The following is a 20116-nucleotide window of genomic DNA, read 5'->3' on the forward strand; positions in this document are numbered from 1 at the left end:
TCACAGTAGGAATGGGAGCTGCACAACCACTGCTGTGCTGGACAGTCCCCATCACCCATTATACCCATCCTATGCAGCTACTCCCTACAGGGCCCCCAATCTCTATCCCACCCCTGGGAACATCCAGTCTAGTCAAATCAAGATTGGTTTCTACTTGAACTCCACTGCATAGACTGAAGGACAAATTTCAAGGTGTTCTGTGGGAGTGTGCATAGCACTGTGCTCACATTGCATTTAAGACTTAAGATTCTTCCACCCCCATGCCCAAAAGCAGCAGTTAATTGCTTTTTGCTGAAACAAAGCATTCTGTGTAGATCTGGATTACTATCAGCTCAGGATGAAAGTCTGGCTGAAAAATATTAAATTCCTTTCTACTGCAGGAAATGTGAGATTAAATACCCTTTACAGCAGGAAATGTGAGAGTAACGTTCACATTTAGAATAATAATGCTTTAAGAGCTTTAATATTTTGTTTGAAAGGTCAAAGAGTTACAGCTTGAAAGCAACATGTTTGCGCTAAAAGCAGAGTAATTCAGGTGTAGGTGGAGCTTAAGAGGTTCTCCTGCTTCCACTCCCATGCCATGGACATGGCAGCAGCCATCACCTCTCCCCAGATACACACAGCCCAAGATGCTGCTCAGGAGAAGATGGCAGAGCAGTTACCACTGCTGGCCCTTTACATCAACAGTCCCTGCCAGTAAGGAAGGAATACATCAGGCTGCACTCAGCCCAGAGGCTGGTAACTAAATTACAGCCCAAAAGACTGAGACACATATTTACAATTACATGCCAGGGAAAAAGAAAATTAATCATATAACTTCAGCACTAAAATTTCTATGTGGGCAAACACTGAGGAGAGATGAACTGCGGACTCTGTGTTGTCTTAAAGTGCAAGTCTTAAAGAATTATTTTTCTTTATTATTCAATAGTATTTCCTAAAGCATACTAAATATTTTTGTGAGCCCACATGCATTAGCAGTGACCAGTGTGAAACACCAATTAAAGTTGTAATATGTTTCTAAATCAATTCTTTGAAATAAATATAGCCCATTTAAGGGTCTCCTTTCAAGACTACTTAGCCTCTAGTAAGCTACTAGTCTCATCAGCTGACCCTCATATATGAAATGCCATTTTCTGTTCTGTTATTGAACATGTACTTGTGCGGTCTGTATGCTTTACCCAGGGAAGCTGCTGTAAACAAACAGCACATTGTCTGCCTCAGGGACTCTCTGCTGTTCAATGGCACTTGCACCCCTCAGTGGCCAGGATCACTGACTGGAGCTGCCTGCCTTCCTTGGACACGGTCCCAATGGACTGGGCAGCATGCAGCACCCACATTCTCAGCTGTTCTCTCCCTGATCCCATCCAAGCTGACAGGGAATGACTCCTGTTCCCTCTCAGCCTGCTCAGGGACTGCTGTCCTGTGAATGACCCCTGCAGCATGCCAGGCAGCCCCAGCAGGGAGGAGGATGAAAGCAGCACTGCTCCCCAGAGTGACACTGGCTGTGTGCCACAGCTGGCTGCAAGACAGCTCCTTCCTCTGCCATGCCCTGACTGGGGATAAGGGGAAGGGTGAGCAAGGCCAGGAGAATAATAATCAGCAAAAAGGCAGCAGATTCAGGATGACCAGGCGGCATTCAGAAAACACAGTCCTCAAAACATATTATCACCACCACTGCTTTACAAATTAACACTATTTGTGTGACCTCATAAAGAGGAACAAGGTATTTCACAGCTTAAATAGCAGTCCCCCTGCTCATATTGATAAAGACACCAGGTTTCACTAAGTAGTTCAAGAAATCTGAATTCATGGATTGGCAGAAATTGAAACATAGAGGTAACCATCATCTCAGAAGACTTGAAAAGAAGATGCAATAAAGTATGAGATATATCATTGGAACTTAAGTGTTGTGGATATAATTTCCCCAAATCTATAAACCACTGGGCCTATTGAGGCATCTTGTTTCTGATTTTTACTAATAAAAATTTCTTTCAGTATAAAGAAAAAAACTTTAACACAGACTATCTTTCATCTCTAAATCTCCCAAAATCAGGATTTTACAAAGATTTGTTTTCTGGCATGCTAATTTAACACAATTTATTTTGCTAATGTATGTTATTTAGCAGGTTTTGAAAACACTACATTTTATATGAACAGTGGCTAACTACTACCAGCTAAAAACATCAGTATGAGAATGCAAGGTATAAGCCACTACTCCTGCCAAATACATCTAAATTTAACTATAGGGGAGCAGGTTTAAATCTATGTCAAATTTCAGTAGACTGACCTGGCTGGCTGCTCCAAACTCCCTAACAGAGCCAACAAGCCTTTTAATGGTAATCCCCTATTCCTCTGACAACCCTTGAAGAAAATAACTTTCTCCCACATTTGATATTCAAAATATTTCAGCAAGTTTCCAAGCCATTTTTAACACTCTCCTAAAGTCAGCATAAGCAGTTTTCTTGGACATTTTAGTGTCTTTTGACAGGTTTAACCTTGCACACATGTTTAGCCTCTCCCCCTCTCCTAATGTGAGATCTGCTATGTCAGAATAACCACGTGTGCTCTATTTAAAAAAAAGGGTAAAAAAAAGAAGAGTGATGAAAGTGTGCCCTCTTTCCCATCAAGACTGATCCCACTACTACAGTTCTGTTCCTGAAATCCTATAGCATGCTCCACCAGCTCCTGGTGAAGGGATAATCTTTTCACCTGCTGGAGGCAGCAGTCAACTCTTGAAAAACAGGGAACAAAATCAAGAACACGTGCATTGTGTCCATTTGCTTGCACGGAGCAGGCACGCTCAGCATTTTGGAATGACAAACCCAAGAGGCTTAACGTGCCAAAATAAAGATTTTTTTCAGTGAGTCTCCTCTTTCATACTGTTTAAAAATCATGCCTATTTTAGGTCTATGGTATTGTGGTGGTTGTTTTTCCCGAGCATCTGATCTGCACTGAACTAATTCTGTACAAATATTCATGAGCATGTTTAACAAGTTTTAACAAATGGAGCAGGCATCTTGCCAGTCACAGCTGAATAGCAATGAAATCTAAACACAGACATTTCAGAAAAAGTTATTCATTATTTCAGAAGAAAGTGGGAGGAGATACTGGTGTTACTTATTTTACAATATTTCTGTTACACCCTAAAAATTAACAAGGAAATATCCAACCATAGCCAAACATAAGGAGCACACACAAAACATAAGAATCCTTACAGGTGCTTATTGTAATACATTTGTAATACAAAGAATTTGCATTTTAGCATTTAGCTATTAAACTTTTTCTCTCAGTAGAGCACTTTGGGTATTTGTTTGTTGGGTTTATTTGGTTTATTTAAATAACCTATTTTTCACTCCAGATACTTTCATTCCTTTGGAGGTGCACTCTATTGCATTCTAAATTATTTCATGTCTCAAGGCAATATTAAGAATTTGAATAACAAAAAAACCCCTACAGTGATCAAATTTAATCACTTTCTCAGTATTTTAGGCTCATTATGACCGTTTTTAAAAACAAAGTCATAATGCTACCACCCACACATATCTTTAAAAAGAGAGAAAGTGAACAAACAAGATATGCATGACTACTTTTCCAAAGCTTTTTGAGGTAGCATGTGAAAATGTAATTTTTAGGAATGTCTTTTATTTATAATGCAGGAAGTTCACATAGAAGCCCAGACATTTAAGCTAAATGCCAGCTGTACATACTCAACTTTGACAGCCAGGGATCTCTACACTGTCTTCTGTTACCTACTGACAGTGCTCAGGTTTTCAGTGCTGTTACTATGAGCACAATGGTTCCATTTATTCCCAGCAAGAAATTAATTGTGATTGTCTTAAACCTGTGATTTCACTTGACATACACCTTTTTCTCTTTCGGGTTTTTTTTTTTTTTTTGTTTGTTTTGGTTTAAATTACTATTAGGTAGGATATACATTGTCTGAAGTATATTCCTTTCAGTGGTGCACAAATTGCTTAGAATCTTACATATAAGCTTGTATTTTGTCCTCCTACACCCAGAGCTCTCTGAAATACTGAAGGTGATGAGTTTTTGTAGGAAGGTAATCTGGGAAAAACAACACATTACTCCATAATTTAATGGAAAACATATGACAAAGCAAGTGTATGCTAAACACCAATAGGAAGGCTTATGCTTAGTATATTAATTTAATAATTCACCCAACAAGTTGCAAACAGGTTAATTGTGTCAATAGAATTTTTAACCATAGTAGTAGTCTTTCATGCCTTAATTCATATGTGGCATTACCTCAGGTTGATTGGAGAAAAACAGCAGAAAAGCCAGAAATCCTTTCAAAAGTTTGTTTATCAACAAGAAAGCACAACAGAGACAGAAAAGAAACAATGGTCATCTTTATTAAAAGCCTGTACAGAAAACCAAATGGTACCTTCAGATCAGTAAACTGATCTGATCATCCAAGAAATAACTACAAGCCATCTTAAACAAATCAACAAACACAGTATGAGGAAGAGTGGGCTGCAAGCCTTTAATTGTGTCCCAGGTTTTCAGTACACTTGCAGAATTTATCTTTTTTATATAAGATTTGGAAATCCTCAGTACAATTGCACTGTTCTATATCAAACTCAAAAGCAATTAATGCAAGCAGAAACTTACCTTTACAGCTGCTGTCACTGCAGCAGTTGCTGCCAAATTCAACCCTTGCCTTCCAAAATTCACCATGGTCTCATAGCCTCTTTCTTTGGCTTGGACTATGTACTCATCAATCTCCTAAAATAAAAACATATTTAAACTTTAGAAGGCTGTTCATAAAGAGAGCAAAATTACTCCACAGTATTATTTTTCCACCAGTAAAGGAAGACAGAAGAAATAGCTAAGAAAATATTTAATGGGATATATCTTGGTATTCAGATGTTTCCTTCTTACAATTCTCTCATTTAGAAAAAGGATTATATGTGGTTAAACAAGAAGATAAAGTAGATCACTTTTGTACAGCTCAGAAACATTGCAAGAAGTTCCTTACAGAGAGTAAGCTTAAATTGTTGGACAGAAGCTTTTCAAGAAATAACATCATCTAACATGAAGAAGTCAGCGAGCTCCCTGGAAAGGTAGAGCAGACTTACAAAGAGCTTTCAAAGCCCCAGCTTTGAAATAGTTGAGCACCAAGGACAATACAGTCATGGCATTTATCCCCAGCCCTGGTAAACGTCTGGAGTTGAAGAAAAAAGTCTGCAAGGTACTACCAACAGCTTGGAGACTACAGGGAAGCATCCTGGCAACTTACAAAGTTGCAAATTGTTTCTAGCACAACCTTCAGAAGGTCAAGATGACCTTACTGTTCCTATCAGTGGCAATCTTGTCAGCTACTTGCTTTGCCTAATGAAGGCCAAGTCTAGCCTTATGAACTGACCTTTAGAAATGCTAGTTTCTGTAGTGCGAGGTTTCTCAGTGCTTGTCTTCACGTCTTTGCTAATTGCTCTTTCCACACATCCAAACAGGATGCTGAAAAAGAGCTAAGCAGAGCTGTGTCCCTGTCATACTTGGACTAAAGCTAACCATCTTCTAGCTATTTTTCGGTTTGGGTATTTACTGTTGCAGACTGGTCTTAAAATTCAGAAACAAGTCTCTCCTCTTATCCTGCCAGTTTGCAAACCAAAAGAAGTCATTGATGTCAATCATCCTGAGAAGCATTATTACTAGTTCATGCTAGAAAAAAATGGTAACATTAACAGCTTTTAGTAAAGCTGTGTTCATGCTTCTGTGCAGAGTACTGTAGATGTGCTTGCAGTAGAAAGTCAAGCTGCATCACTTCCACTCCAGTGGGCTCCTCAGAGTGCCTCAAGCAGAGCAGGGAACACCAAGCTCTCATGGCAATAGGAAGCAGGACCTTGTCTGCTCAGACAAGTTAAACAGAAGCACAGACATGGACAGTCATGCGCACTTGCCTCTGCTAGTCCAAATTCATGCTGCCAGGCAAGACAGTAACAAGCTGCTCTGCTTTTATAGTGTATCTAGCAACAGCTTTTATTTCAGCATATGGCGTTTCCATATTAGGCATTAAAAATTTGAGAAGTAATTTCTTACCCTTTCTTTAGAAGAAAGCAGTGGGTGGAGGAATTTTCTGTAGATTAAACTTGCCCCTCTAGTATATGGGGAAAGGAGCCAGATGACAAAAGCTATCTTCAGTTCATAGTACAGTGGAAACCTACAGACAAGTTAAAGTTTGCACAAAATCAACAACTGCAGTAAGAAAATGCACAGTAATTAATCATTATGAAGAGATATTTTAAAAAACCACAATTATATTAGCATATAGGATTCTTCAAATACAAGGAGTTACACTAAACAAAAATTAAATTAATTATGGATTTATGGACTACTGTAATATAAGAAATTACAACAGATATTATACTTGCTTTTCATTATACATTGCTGCACAGAGAAATTCTAGGCCATCCTTTTAAGAGTTCCATTCCCCTGTTCAGGTTCTACAGTAAAGCTGGAAATGTTACAGTCCCTAATTCAAGTGACAGTGTAGAGCACACTTAAAAACAGGTGCTGTTCATTTATACACAAAGATATTTTCCTATAAAAAGGGCTATTCAACAAGCACAACTTCTTTACACAAAATAAATCAGTACAAATCAAAAAACATCAGAAACAACATAGTTTTATGAACTCTAGAGTTCATAAAAAGCAGGGTCTTACCAAGAGACTGTCAGGTCAGTTATTGTTTCAGTCACTGTATAAAGGGCAAACACAATCCAGTACATCATCCAGCGAACCTGGAAATTAAAATACCATCTTCACTAAGAGCTTTGATTTCACCTTTACACATAACATACTATACACTGTACAGTGTGTTCAGAGTTGTCAAAGCAAGACATTCAACAGTAGCTTGTTTCATAACAGTTAAGAGACTCACTCATTTTTCATGAGCATTTGCTCAAATTTGGTTGCCTAAGCTGATTACATCTTTCAGATAAATACTACAGAAATAGTTCCCATGCATTTGTCTTTCTTAAGCTATCAGATGCCAAATGCAATGTATTTCCAAAATGGGTCATTGCAAACCACCACTGGTTATTTGTACAAACTGAACATCCACATGTTCTTTAAATTCCTAGAAAAAAAAAAAACTGCAACAACACAAAACCATTTAAAAACAAACAAAAACCCAAACAAACCAAACCAACAAAGAATAAAACAAAACCACCACAATTGTTAGAGACTAGTTTGAGCCCTAAATTCATGGTACTCTCTCCCTTTCGAAGGGAGGATATATATACACGCACACCTTCCCACAGAGGATGTGGCTCAGATTTAATCTTCACTTTTAAAACAATCTTTTTTGAAGTGGATTTAAATAACTGCTCAAAACCTAATGATACACTGCTGCCTATTTCATGGATGTGCATTATAATTTAAAACCACTTCCTCTGTCAGAACCTGAGACCCATTTATCTTAAATGCTTTTCAGTGTTTCAGTCTGAAAAGAAACTCAGTCATGTGATAACATTCTTCACTTCAGTCTCTCAGAGGATTTAGATATTTTAGGCTTGAATAAACGAAGACAAATGTACACAACAGCTGAAGTCATTGCTGACAGGCCATGTGACATTTAGACTGGTGACCCTTCCATGAACCTGAGTCAACACCTGAATGAAAACAAAATTAAATCCAACCTTGCCCCATCAGCTTAAGCATAATGCAATGCAATTTTTAAGACACTATGCAAGACTGTATTTTTCCCCAAAATGATTTATCCAAGCTGTTCTTTCTTTAATCAACACCTATTCGCCCAATAAAAAACAACAGAGGAAGGGGAATTTCTCCTGGGCTGCTAGGAACAGTAAATAAAGCCCTGCAGAAGGGCACATGAGATGTGCCAGGACTCCTGCTGAGGACTGGGCAAAGATTCTATAAAACACAAATCATATTCTAGTACAACTAATGCAGTAGGTACCACAAGTATCCTTGACAAATGAACCTGAGTGACCTAGAGGGGTTTTCATACCAGGAAAAAAGAAAAAAAGGACATGAAAAATTGAAGGTCAGATTTCACACTACCCAGAACACTGTCTTGTACTTCAAGTAACAGAAGCTTCAACTGAGTTTTATTTTTCATGTTCAAAGGGTGATTACACATTTGTTTCATTGAGGGGTTTTTTCCTAGCATCCAAGTGTTAAACTCATCTTTGTTGGCTCTGTCTGAAGCACATTCTTTCAGGTCAGGATTTTGAAGCCGGGTTTTAAAAGGCTGGTCTGTTCAGACTTATAAACTACATTGCAGATTCTGATTTGAAGGATTTTGGTGCAACAGAGTGGAAAAAGTGTCTCAGATATCTTAGTCAACTCCATTAAACCAGGGTAATTACAAGAACAAATAAATCTCCTCCACTTTTTAGCAGCGAATTCCAGAAGTCTTTTAAATTACCATAGTCAGTTCAACACTTTTTTTCCCCCAGAAATAGTCTTCGACCAATTTGCTGCATCATGACCTACACAACAAGTCAAGAAGTCTATTCTTTTTGTTTGGTTGATTTTTAGTGATGGAAGTAGTGGCTGAGTGAAATATTTTACTGTTACAAAGCTCTTATCAATTCAGCCACAAACACAGATGGCTCCTGAGCCACACAAAACCCTGGAAACGAAGTTGTGCTTGGGCCATAATGTGAGTGGCAGCAGACCTGTGCCATTTGGAAAGCTGTATTTAAATCTAAACCCTTTTCTGTGAAAAAATAAATGACCCAGCTGGGAAAATGACAGCCATGGATCATCCCTAGGACCTATCTGAACAGTCAGCCCAACCAGCAATGGAGTGATAATTCACTGATGAATCATTGTCATGCCCTGCTAATGAAAAAGTCTGAGATGGCTCTTATTCATCTTGGTCCCATAAATATTTTGTATGTGACTACAAGTTCTGGGACTGTTCAAAGACCATAAGTTCACACTAAAATAACTTGAAACATATAACTCCAGGCCCTACTAGCAGAGGTCCTGTGTAAGGATGCCCAAGAAAGACAGGTCATGGCTTACTGGACAGCTGAGGTGAGAAGACTATCCCAGCATTTTAAAATACTGCTTCTCTTTTTCTAGAAAACATAGTGCAAGAGGTAAGGATAACCTCTTAAAGCTATTTCCTTTATTTTGGTTGGAAACTGCTATGCCCTACCTAGTCTGTGGATCAGTTTTGAAGGAGCAGGGAGGTAAAGAAGATTATAAATTCCTTACATTATAGACTTTCCTGACAGAGTAATACAAGCATGAGACGGAGAAAATTCTCCTCTTAGTTTTGGTGATTTTTTTCTCCCTGAGTTTAGCTCTGGCAGGCACCAGCTCCATCTCACAAATCAGCTTCAATCAGCTCGTACACAGAAATCAGAAGTACAAATATGATGTCCTTTGAGGCCTTGATAGGGTGATCAGACTAAATTAAGACATTCAAGGGGAGGAACAACAGTTACCACATTCTTCAACTACAACCAGGTACAAAGTGGAGACATCACACATGAGACAACAGCCCTAGGTCACAGCTGTGGCTGCCAAGTGAAGAGTAAGTAACTGATGGCCCTGACCCCACCCTGAGCCGGGCAGCCAAGTTAGGGCCAAGATACAAGAGAGGTTACTTGCTGAAATCAAGCCAGGCTGTCTCTTAAAACAGGGAAGTAGCACAGTGATTAAAGCTCCTTGTGACTGCAACTAGTTAACATTCTCATGATTATCTCATTGCTCACACTGACAAGTCAATAATTTAACAGCTTAATTAAAAACTGAAGTAACTATAACTGTGTTTTTCTCCATCTTTCTCTTCTGTCTATTCTGCTTCTTTTCTCCACACCACCTTAACCAAGTTTTTTCCTTCTCTGGTTACATTTTTTCTCCTCTTTTAGGAAAAACAGATTAACAAGAACTAACCTTTTTTTAGGTAGATTTTGAGTCCCCTACTGAGCTCCATACAATGATATTAAGCTGCTGTTGCTCTTCTAGTGGTCACTGTGAATCAGTTTGTAAATATTTATACTTGAGGTGTTGGCAGGATTAGGAAACCTTCATTCTACCCCTGCCTAACAGCGCATTATTTCTTGTACTTTGCTGAAATTGAACCAAGACTTTAAGGTTTACATTAAAAATACTCTTTAAAAAAAATCTACATACAGCATAGTTTTATGCTGGAACATGTTCAACACACTATGTAAAGTATGAGATACCTTAACTTTGGCCCTCCAAACAAAATCCACTAATCCCTAGCGGCATTACCACTAGGGTCACACAAGTGCTGTTTCTGACAGTAAGTCAATTCAAGCTTTCACATGATTTACTACACAATGAAAACGTAACAGATCTATATCAGCAGAGGTGTGTAACTAAAAGAAATGAGACTTACATATTCCTTCACATTTTTTGTCTTCACAGCTTTGTATGAGTAGTATGCAGGGTACAGCATCCCAAACACCAGCCTATTGGAAAACAGAAAGAGCCTTCAGGATCTGTTACACAGTATATGACAGAGCAGTGACAATACATCATTAGAACAATGCAGCCAACTTAATATAAAAAATGCTGTTGTCTAGCATTAAAAAAAAAAACAAAAAAACCCAAAAACAAAAACAAACAAACAAACAAAAAAAAACCCCAAAAACAAAAAACACCTAAAAATCAGTGTTATATGTTCCTTGGAAGAAGTTTCATGATAGGCAAAACAAGAACAACATGAACAGAAAAGGGTGGATGCCCTAAAGACGACAAACTATTTTGTAAGGCTGTTTTTAATAGATCATGTAAAACCAGTTGTTCTCTTGTAAGAGAACAAGTAAAACCAGTCCTGCAACCCATCCACACCAGAAGATAGTGCTGGCAGTGCTATCACACTTGAAAAGCCTCTGAACCTACCAGTAGTCAATCACAATCATCTACTGTTATCAGATTATCAGAAGCCATCACCAAAAGAATTTTAAGACAACACCGACTTAAAAATTTCATCTCCTTTTGCTAGAACTCTGCAACAGCAATATTTAGAAATGGAGGAAAAGTGGGAATTAACTGAATTGATTTTTGTCCCTATGAAAAACCCTGTGCAGTAACACACCAGCTCTAATGTCTGTCACCTTCCCTTGCTCTGGCTGAAATTATAACTATTAAGTATAAGAGATAAAAAAGCCTTTGTTTATCCTTTAACCCATAAAATAGACTTTAAAAGGGTGGAAAAGATTTGTTCAAAGAGAAGATATAGAAGAGGTTCCTGAACATCATAACCACCAACTGATGACATGCATAATAACCCCACCAGTTACTGGTCATCTATGCACCTCTCCATAATTCTAAAAACAGCACTCCAAAGTTATTTAAATAACTATTAGTAGCCTTCTCATGTATGTGTCTTGCAATGAAGCACATGAAAGGGAAACAGCTTGAGTCTTTCACCTTACAGATTTTTCAGCTACACTTTTCCACTTACTTTACTGTCAGGTAGCATCCCTTCTATAAAGAAAAAAACAATGTAATTTTAAATTTTAACAGCAATTTATCCTATGAACATATCACTCTCAAACTGCTATAAACATGAACCGGAACAAAACAGAAATTTAAGAACACTTCTTCAGAAACAACAGATCTTAAGCAGAAATCTAACTACAGCAAGATTATCATAAAACTAAAGATGACCTCAAGTTAAATAAGAACACTAGCATAAGAAACAAAATAAAGGTAGTTTATTGTCTAGTTTTTCCCATCTAGAAAAATTTTTTACTCAATATTAGTCAAATCAGGAGTTAAAAAAACCCCTATTTTAGTAACCACTTTTTCTTTTAAAGAATTTTTCTGGAAATCACTTTAAAACTACAGAGTGCAGCAGTTAACACCACAATATATAATTATTATATTATTTTATTATATATACCCCAATATAGAATAATTCAGTAGCGTCTTCAATACTGCTGTAAAATGGAAGTGTTAGAAAAACTTCTGTTCATTCACTAGAAGTGGGTAGATAGAATGAAAACAAAACATCAGCACATTTAGTCAGTAATAATAGGAACCAGTACCATAAAGTTTGTATCTCCTTACAATCAGAGCTGACATTGAAAATGTGCCATGATGCTGCTGCCAACTCTGGCACCATCTTCTGCACTCAGGCAAACTCCTCTGACTTTAGGCTGACTTTAGTTAAACCTACGAGGCAATTTTACAGGCCAAAAGCCAACTTGTCAACAGTGAACATAGCTGAAGGCCAGCAAATTCCCTTTTACCTTCCATCTATGCATGATGGATCAGTACACTGGCAAATGAGATCACTGCAGCTGAGTGAGGCAGAAACAGCCAGAAGAGGAACAGCAGGGAGCCTGGGCTACACAGATGGCTACAAAAGCCCCACATGTTCTAGTCCTTTTCCTCTTTGGATCCACATCTCCAAAGAGCTCAAAGCTGTCAGCAACACCTACCGCTACACATTAGAAGCCCATCCATCTGATATTTCTACAGAAACCATACAACTACTTTAAGGATGTTCCCAATTATTCTATGGCTTTTCAAATTTAAAAGCTCGAGCGTTATTTTTCCAAGTGTGGTTTGTATTTCACACTGTGCATCAGCACACTGCACGAATGGAGCAGACAAAAACAAAGGCAGTTTCCACAGATGGAAACAGATTTCAGCTGAGTGTGATGTCACTTACTTTATATTATTAGTAGATACATGGATAATCCTGCTTACCAATGTAATTTCACTGCCAGTTGTAAGCCCAGCTATTTCAGGTTTTTAGCTGGACTCAATAGCTGCCATAGCATTCCATTTTTGGTACAGCCACCTCCTCTACAGACATTTTGCTCATGTAAAGAGAAATGTTTCTCAAATATATTAGATAAAAATACAAATAAAAAAGTATCAAAGAGCCTTTAAATCTGAATACAACAATGAATTTGCATATCCATATAGCTGTATTTTTTAAAAATCCAACCTACTGCCTTCATTACCACCTAATCTATGGTCTTACAGTTTTAATAGCTTCAAAGTGAATAATTGCTTGAAAGGCTCATTTACGAAGCAAAGCAACCAAGTTTGCATCTGACTGATAACTGAAATATCAGTCATCTGTATACATGTTGCTCTGGCACTGAACATATTTCACCTGGATAGTAACAACTCTAAGGCCACAGTTCTAAAAAGTATTAAAAATAAAAGAAACTAAGACACAAATAAAAGCCACTCAAAAGTACTATTTGTATCCAGACTCCTCAAACACTAAGCCATTAACATTAACAACAATGCATTTAAGGGTTCAGTCTGTTCACTCTGCCAAAGTATTGCTCAAAGCATGGAACAGTGTTTGGCACTTTATTCTTTTGTTCCTCCAAATGCAAAAAGGGAACACTCTCTGTTCCTTACCTAACAGTTAAAGCAATCCAGGAAACTCTTTTAGTATGAGGTGCTTTGGAGACAGCCCCATCCTCTAAATTCCCTTTCCTTAAAAATTTTGTTACAGAGATGACACCCACTGGTCCAATCAAAGGCTGAGGATCTCCATGGATTGATACAGAGCCAGACACTGTGTGCATCTACAGGAGGAATAAGTAGCTACACCCTTGAGTGGCAGGCTGGAGAATAAAAGAATCCTCCATGCCTCCACAAAACCATGGACCTGAATAAAAAGGCCTGATTAACTGCCTTGCTGTGCTGACCATGCCCAGTTTCCCTTCTCAATACCAAGTGTTTCCCAGTTACATTAGGAGTGGCTTCCACTGCTGTCATAAACACACACAAGTTTTTTCTAAGAGCTGATCAGACAAGATGGAAATACCAGAAGTAGTGTAGATGACACTGTACTATCTATGCAGAAACTAGGTCTGGTACTGGTAATACAATTTTAGTACTGGATGAACTACAATTACTATTCCACATATGGTTAGCAAGTTTAGCCTAAGCAAGATTTCATTTGAAAGGAAGTTTGCTAATGAAAACTAAATAGCAGAATAAAAATCTAAAGAACAATGCTTGAATCTTTGGCTGGCTGATCTTGGCTGTAAAAAAGACAAACAGAGCCATATGCCTTACCAATGGGATTTCAGTCAGCACACACTAGAAAAGCAGAGGCATTTTTGCTTAGATTGTATACTGCCCATATACTTCCAAGCCACTCCCATCAAAGATCAGCAGTTTGGACTTTGCTCTCCTTTTGTTTTGGCTACCAAGTGATGAGGCTACAGTTATGGATTAAGTTTTGCCTGCTGTGCACCTCTGTGGCACTCTCAAGCTCAAAATAAGGCATGAGGACAACATGAAAGAATCCTATTCACGGGGAAAAGCCAAAAACCCTGCATGTACTGGGTTGATCCAACACAAGGTGGACACCAAAGCCACTGTGTCACTTTCCCCCTCAGAGCTGGGCAGGGGAGAGAACATACAATGAAAAGATCATAGGCTGTGAGGACAGATAAAGACAGAGATCACTCACCAGTTACTATCATGGGCAATTGCCAACCCAGTCTGGTTATTTTGATTGTTAATCTATTACCAATCAAATCAGAGTAGTAAAAAAGAGAAATAAGAGTAAAACCTTGACACACAAACCCAATACACTGCCAAAAAAGCAAGACTCTCAAATCATGCCTTACCCCTCCCCCTGAGTGTTGCAGCTAGGTAGTGACTTCTAGACTAAGTCAGCTACCACCTATGGTTCACAAACAAAAGCTTGCCCTGGCATTTTTGTCCTGAATGTTTCTGAAAAGCACTACACAAAACAAAGTCATTCTGTCCAGCACATGACAGAATTTAGTTCCATTTTGCTATTCAGATACACAATACTAACCACACAATCTACAGTAAAACACTACATATTCTACTAACTACAAAAACTACACTTTGCCCAAAATGCTAGTCTGCTACAGGGACAGGGGAGCATAAGAATCAGCTCCTGAACCCCTCAAGAAATTGTACCCTACTTTTTTCCAACCCCCCTGGCTTTGGGCAAGGAGCAGGGAAAATCACGTAAATCCTATTAAAAGAACACGTCTGCCAACAGTAGTGAACTTGAAATTCAGCAACTTCTTTAGCAGATTGCAGTTACCAAAATGCAGGAATGCAATCAAAAACAGGTCTGTTAAAATCTTCACAGCATTCTTATGAGCGAAATATAAAAGCCAGAGAACAAAAATGCCTTAACAGCTAGAGAATATACCCAGAAGCACTGACAGATCTGAATAAAGCACATTCTTGAACAGAGCAAGGCAGCTATTAACTTTCCAACTTAGAAAGCTGGAATTCTCCAAAGCAACTGCCAGATTCTTCCTAAGCACAGCATAACCAATAGTAAGGCAATTACTAAAGCAGTCAGAAACCACCCTAGAATTTTAACAGGAAAAGTGACATCCCTACTGATTCCTCTAAAATGTGGGTCTTTTCTATGCCAGGAACTTTTATTTAATGGGTCCCAAGTATAACAATTGCAAGCAGTCTGATAGGAGACAAGCCTTTTTTCCAATGCAGACCTCTAGGCTCCATTACAAGTACCCTATCTACTCATGTTTATGGACTAATTATTGATCTACCCCAAATTATCTGGCACCTTTTGCCAGATAATTCTTCAAGTTGTCTCAACATGGACATATCCCGGTCTGAACCTTGAGAGAAGTCTAAAAAGAGCACAACAATAACAACAAAAAAAACCAAAACAAAACAAAACAAAAAAAAATTGAAAAAATTCTCCTCTGTAAGGGATGTTCTGCACTGGAGTATGTGTACAAGTGCTGATGTGCTTATGGGCTCCAATAGCCCCTTCACAGAGGCCCGTGGCAGTCTGGAACAAGGGACAGCTAAAAAACAATTCCTGAAGCAAAATCCAGGCTACCCTCTCTAATGATTCAGCCTGCAAACTCTTTCACGTGGTCAAGTTGCATCAGTGTTTTAACATAGTTCTCCCAGTCACCCATTTATGAGTTGACAGGGCATTACTGGTACACAAAACCTGTGAATCAACTCACCTCCTGTTCACATATAGATCCTGTACAGTGCAGAAGTACTTGGGGAGAAGCTATTTGCAAATCATTCTAACTCAATCTGCACCTGTGCCTGGAAATAGTGCCCAAAACTTGTGTCCACAACTGAGCATTGTTCCTTGTGCTGCTGGATAGCCTAGGTATATTTTAACAGAAGGGCCTAAGTCTGGAGATACTATCACCATGACATAAAAAAACAACAAAAAAACCCCATCAGATAACAAATCCTGCTCAAAACACAGTCAAAAGGCCCAACAAACCCAGCTGAACAGAAAATTCCAAAAAGCTAGTACTGGAAGGCAGATAGAAATTGTTATAAAACCCTTAGTCACTTCTCTGCATGCTCACCTATTCACCTCCTGCTTTTATGATACATGTTTGACTCCTGCTGTAAGAGCGTCCTGCCCATCCCAGCACTCCTTCCTGTTTACAGCCTTCCAGGGCTCTCCACGGGCAGGGCACTCAGCTGAGCTCACACCTTCCAAGCACACACACCAGGAACTGCCACCAGACCATCTGCAGCACTTCCTCGAGATAAAGCACAAACACTGAACGCCTTCAAACTCAGAACAACCCTTGTTAGAGAACTTACATCTCCCACCTAGCTCTTACCTCAAACTCCATAGCAAAACTTCATCCCTGCTGGACAAGTATTCATTTTCAAAGCTGCTCACACTTAAATCTCAAGTAAGTGATTTCCTTCAAATACATGAAATCATCTCTGATTTCTCTGTTGCTAGACTTTTTACCACTGGAAGCAAAGTATTTGTGGCCCCATGTCAGCCAGATGTAGTATCAGGCAGGAGCACAACTGAACACTGAGAAATAGCCAACACTTAGGTACAATTGCAGGGACTTCTCACACAGCTCTTAAGACAGCCTTGCACATGACTTTGATCAAAGAAAAAGATGCGTCCTTGTACTGAACTGTGCTTTTCTTTCAATGATCAGCAAGGACTGACAGCTGGATTAAGGATGTTAGAAGAAAAACTGACTGATTTGCTATTTTTCATTTTTTAAAGAACATCAAACCAAGCCTAGTTTTCAGGAGATAATTTCTATTTTCATTTAGTATACGCATGAATAAACTTATTTCATAAAGCAGGTGAACAAGGTAAAAAAAATTGTGGTCTTAATTGCAAGTTTAAAGATGAAAGCTGATACCTACATGCATGTTCAAAGAAACTGTCACATTAAAAGTTTACATAATAAAGGTAATTGACAGATGACAGAGAAACACACTTATGAGCTTCCTTGCTTTGGAAAAAGTTCTTTACGCTCACTGCTCTTGGAGGTACTACAACCTACACATGCAGTTTTCATGAGCAACATGATCCTCTCCATTTAGGGTGCTTCTGAGAGCTCCTAAAAGACATGGGTAATTTAATGCAGATGATGTGCTGAACAAGATTAACAGGAACATTACATATCTAGAATGAGGTGTTTCACTTTGTTATGAGGTTTAAAGTTACAAATACACTTGGTAGTGTCTTGTCTTCCATAAATTTAATTTTAAAAACTTCCTGCTCTCTTATTTATACTACTTAGTTTTGTGCCTAGTGTCTTCAAAATTATGTTGGAAGCTTCTACATATTTTTAGGTCTTTATTTCTGTGTAAGAACATGACATCATTCATATAAAGGAGAAGAATCCAGAAGACACCTTAGAACACCTTCCATTGCAATCTATATAGTATATTGGAAAATTGTTCATTCCAGTAACTTCACTAACTTGTGTCAAGCCAGTAGCCAATTCTTCTCAAAGGCTTCTCTGCTCTGTGCTACAGCAAATTTTGAAACAAGGAAAGTCAGATGGATGTTTGGAGAACCAAAGCCAGCATAAAGAAAACAAAACAAAGACTCATCTTGGCACTGCCAAGTCCTGCACATTTTTAAACATGTTTAACAGTCTTAAAGCTTCAGCTCTTGGAAGACTCAGAGGTCTCAGTCCTGGTGAAACGACCAGGTAACAATCAGATTTGCATACAAAGATAATATTTTATCCAGCACAGAATTGGAACAGGAGCAGTAATACTAATTATTAATTAGGTGACAGAAGTTCTGCAGGTGACAGAAAACGCAAAAAAATTTTGCAAAAAATACATGAACACCACATCTCTAGAATAAAAGCCAAAAAAGCCCAGTAGAATACATTCTCATAACAGCAACTGTACTTCATTTTTAAAGCAGCCTCACTCATTTAATGTATGCAAGTCCCAAGACAAGATAAGTCAGTGCTTTACGTGGCACTCATCTCTTTCACTGCTGTGGGGAAAAAAAAAAAATTTGTTGCCCAAAAGGATCCAAGGCCAGCTTTTTATTTATTAAAGTCAATTCGGGCATATTTACCCTGAGTTATATTACCTTCAATCAAGCTATAGAAGTCACAATGGAAAGTCAATGTATAGACATACTATAGACATAAGTCTCAACTGCAGGAGATGGGGACAAATTCTTTGCAATAAAGTGTTTTAAGTAGACTTTCTTTAATGTCTCAGCAGCTGCCTGAGGAGAAAGTTTCCTGATGTACCCAATGCTTGAACTGTAGGTTTAGGAATCCAGTACTTTAATATTATCTCCAATATTAGAGGAAACTGAGTTTAGATTCTTTCAAGACTCTGAAGTCATACCCATTCTCAACTATTTTTCAAATCTAAGCTTTATTCAGCTTGGACAAGTGGCTTCAAAGCTAGCTACTCCACTGAAGTTCCTCTTCCAGGCTTGGCCATCACTTATGGCCTAGGCTTATTCCCTCCAACACTTTCAAATGCCATAGTCAAAAAATGGATTTCCACTTGGATTCTTACCTTTTCAACTTTGGTTTTCACCCTACATTAAGTCTGATAGAGACTTGAGCTAATTTCACAAGTTAAAATCCACAGTAATTGTTTGCTGCTCTAAGAGTATCTTTATTTTTGGAAATATTAATCAACATCAAAATAGTTGGCCATAGGGAACTAGCATTTAAAATAGGAGTGGTCCCAAATAAACATTATTTCTGCTTATTCCAAGGGAAACTACATTTTAGTTTTGAGCTGTCTGTTAGTGTAAGGCAAACCACACTGCATGTAACCACCCATTCATGTGGGTTGCATTTTAAAAAAAAAGGTCACTATAGGTCATTATGGATTATTAATCTGCCCAGGTGGCTCCAGAGAGAAAAGTGAAGTTCATAACCCAAAGGCTCAGATAGGTCATTACACATTCTTGAACCCAAGGGTGTCATCAGAGACCAGCCTCAATGTCCTGCCTCTCCCAAAAATGCTACAAAAATACCACAATCTGAGCAAAGTGATAAGTGAAACCATATAACACCAACTCCTGAAGTAAAGGTAAGCATGTCTTATCTCTACCCCAGACAGCTGATGGTTTTGTTTTTAATCATCCAAAGTTACACACATTTTATTTTTTTGCCGTAAGGTCCTTGATTTTCAAACAATCCTGTTAATCTTATAACCCAGAAATGTATTTCTGAAGCCTCTTAGAGCATTCAAAGAACAAACCTTTCCATTGTGCAAAGGAAAAGGTTTCCATGAACTTTGTCTTTGGCAGATGCTGTTGAGGCAGCATCTGGACTTGCCATTCCCAAGTAACGTGTTTCCTCAATTATACCTGGTACATAGAGAACTCTGAAGATTCTGTTAGACACCAAGTTCAGGCTGACAAGCAGAATCTCCACCAGCCTTATTCATGCAGTTCTATTAGTAACAAAAACACAATGCTACAAGATCTTAATTTCCTCCCTTTTGAACCCAAATAATTTATGGGGATTTTTTTTAGACTTCTGCATTAATTAGGTTTGAGGGTTTGCTCTCAGAAACAAATAAAGCACACTATGCTGATTAACAAAAAAATTTCTGAGAGAAGAATTCTGTTAACACAATTATGTTTCACTGGTTATATGTAAATGGGCTAAGAAACCAGAAGATACAAAAGAAATGTGTGCCTTTTCAGAAATGTTATTTTCCAAATGCAAATGTAAGATAATTTGCCCAATTCATATTATCCTCTTTATACAAATGTAGATTTCATTTTGTCTCAATCATTCAAGGGTAACTTTTAGACAAGAAAAATTACCCCTCCAAGTTCTATAAGTAGAATAGTAAAACCAACACTGCTGACATTGCAACTACAGCAAACTAATGACTG

At 38.3% G+C, this 20116-nt stretch overlaps 1 protein-coding gene across 1 annotated transcript in view; it reads right to left on the reverse strand.

The window, feature by feature from the left end:
- REEP3 (receptor accessory protein 3) overlaps positions 1-20116 on the reverse strand; it is a 36814-nt gene that overhangs the window by 9880 nt on the left and 6818 nt on the right. Inside the window, exons 2-5 of the mRNA XM_009087568.4 lie at positions 10367-10439; positions 6685-6761; positions 6061-6181; positions 4633-4746 (exon numbers count right to left, since the gene is read on the reverse strand). Of these exons, the coding sequence (XP_009085816.1) occupies positions 4633-4746; positions 6061-6181; positions 6685-6761; positions 10367-10439 (385 nt within the window). The remainder of the gene's footprint in view (positions 1-4632; positions 4747-6060; positions 6182-6684; positions 6762-10366; positions 10440-20116) is intronic.

This window comes from Serinus canaria, chromosome 6 (assembly GCF_022539315.1).
Source record: "Serinus canaria isolate serCan28SL12 chromosome 6, serCan2020, whole genome shotgun sequence".
NCBI classification, from domain to species: Eukaryota; Metazoa; Chordata; class Aves; order Passeriformes; family Fringillidae; genus Serinus; species Serinus canaria.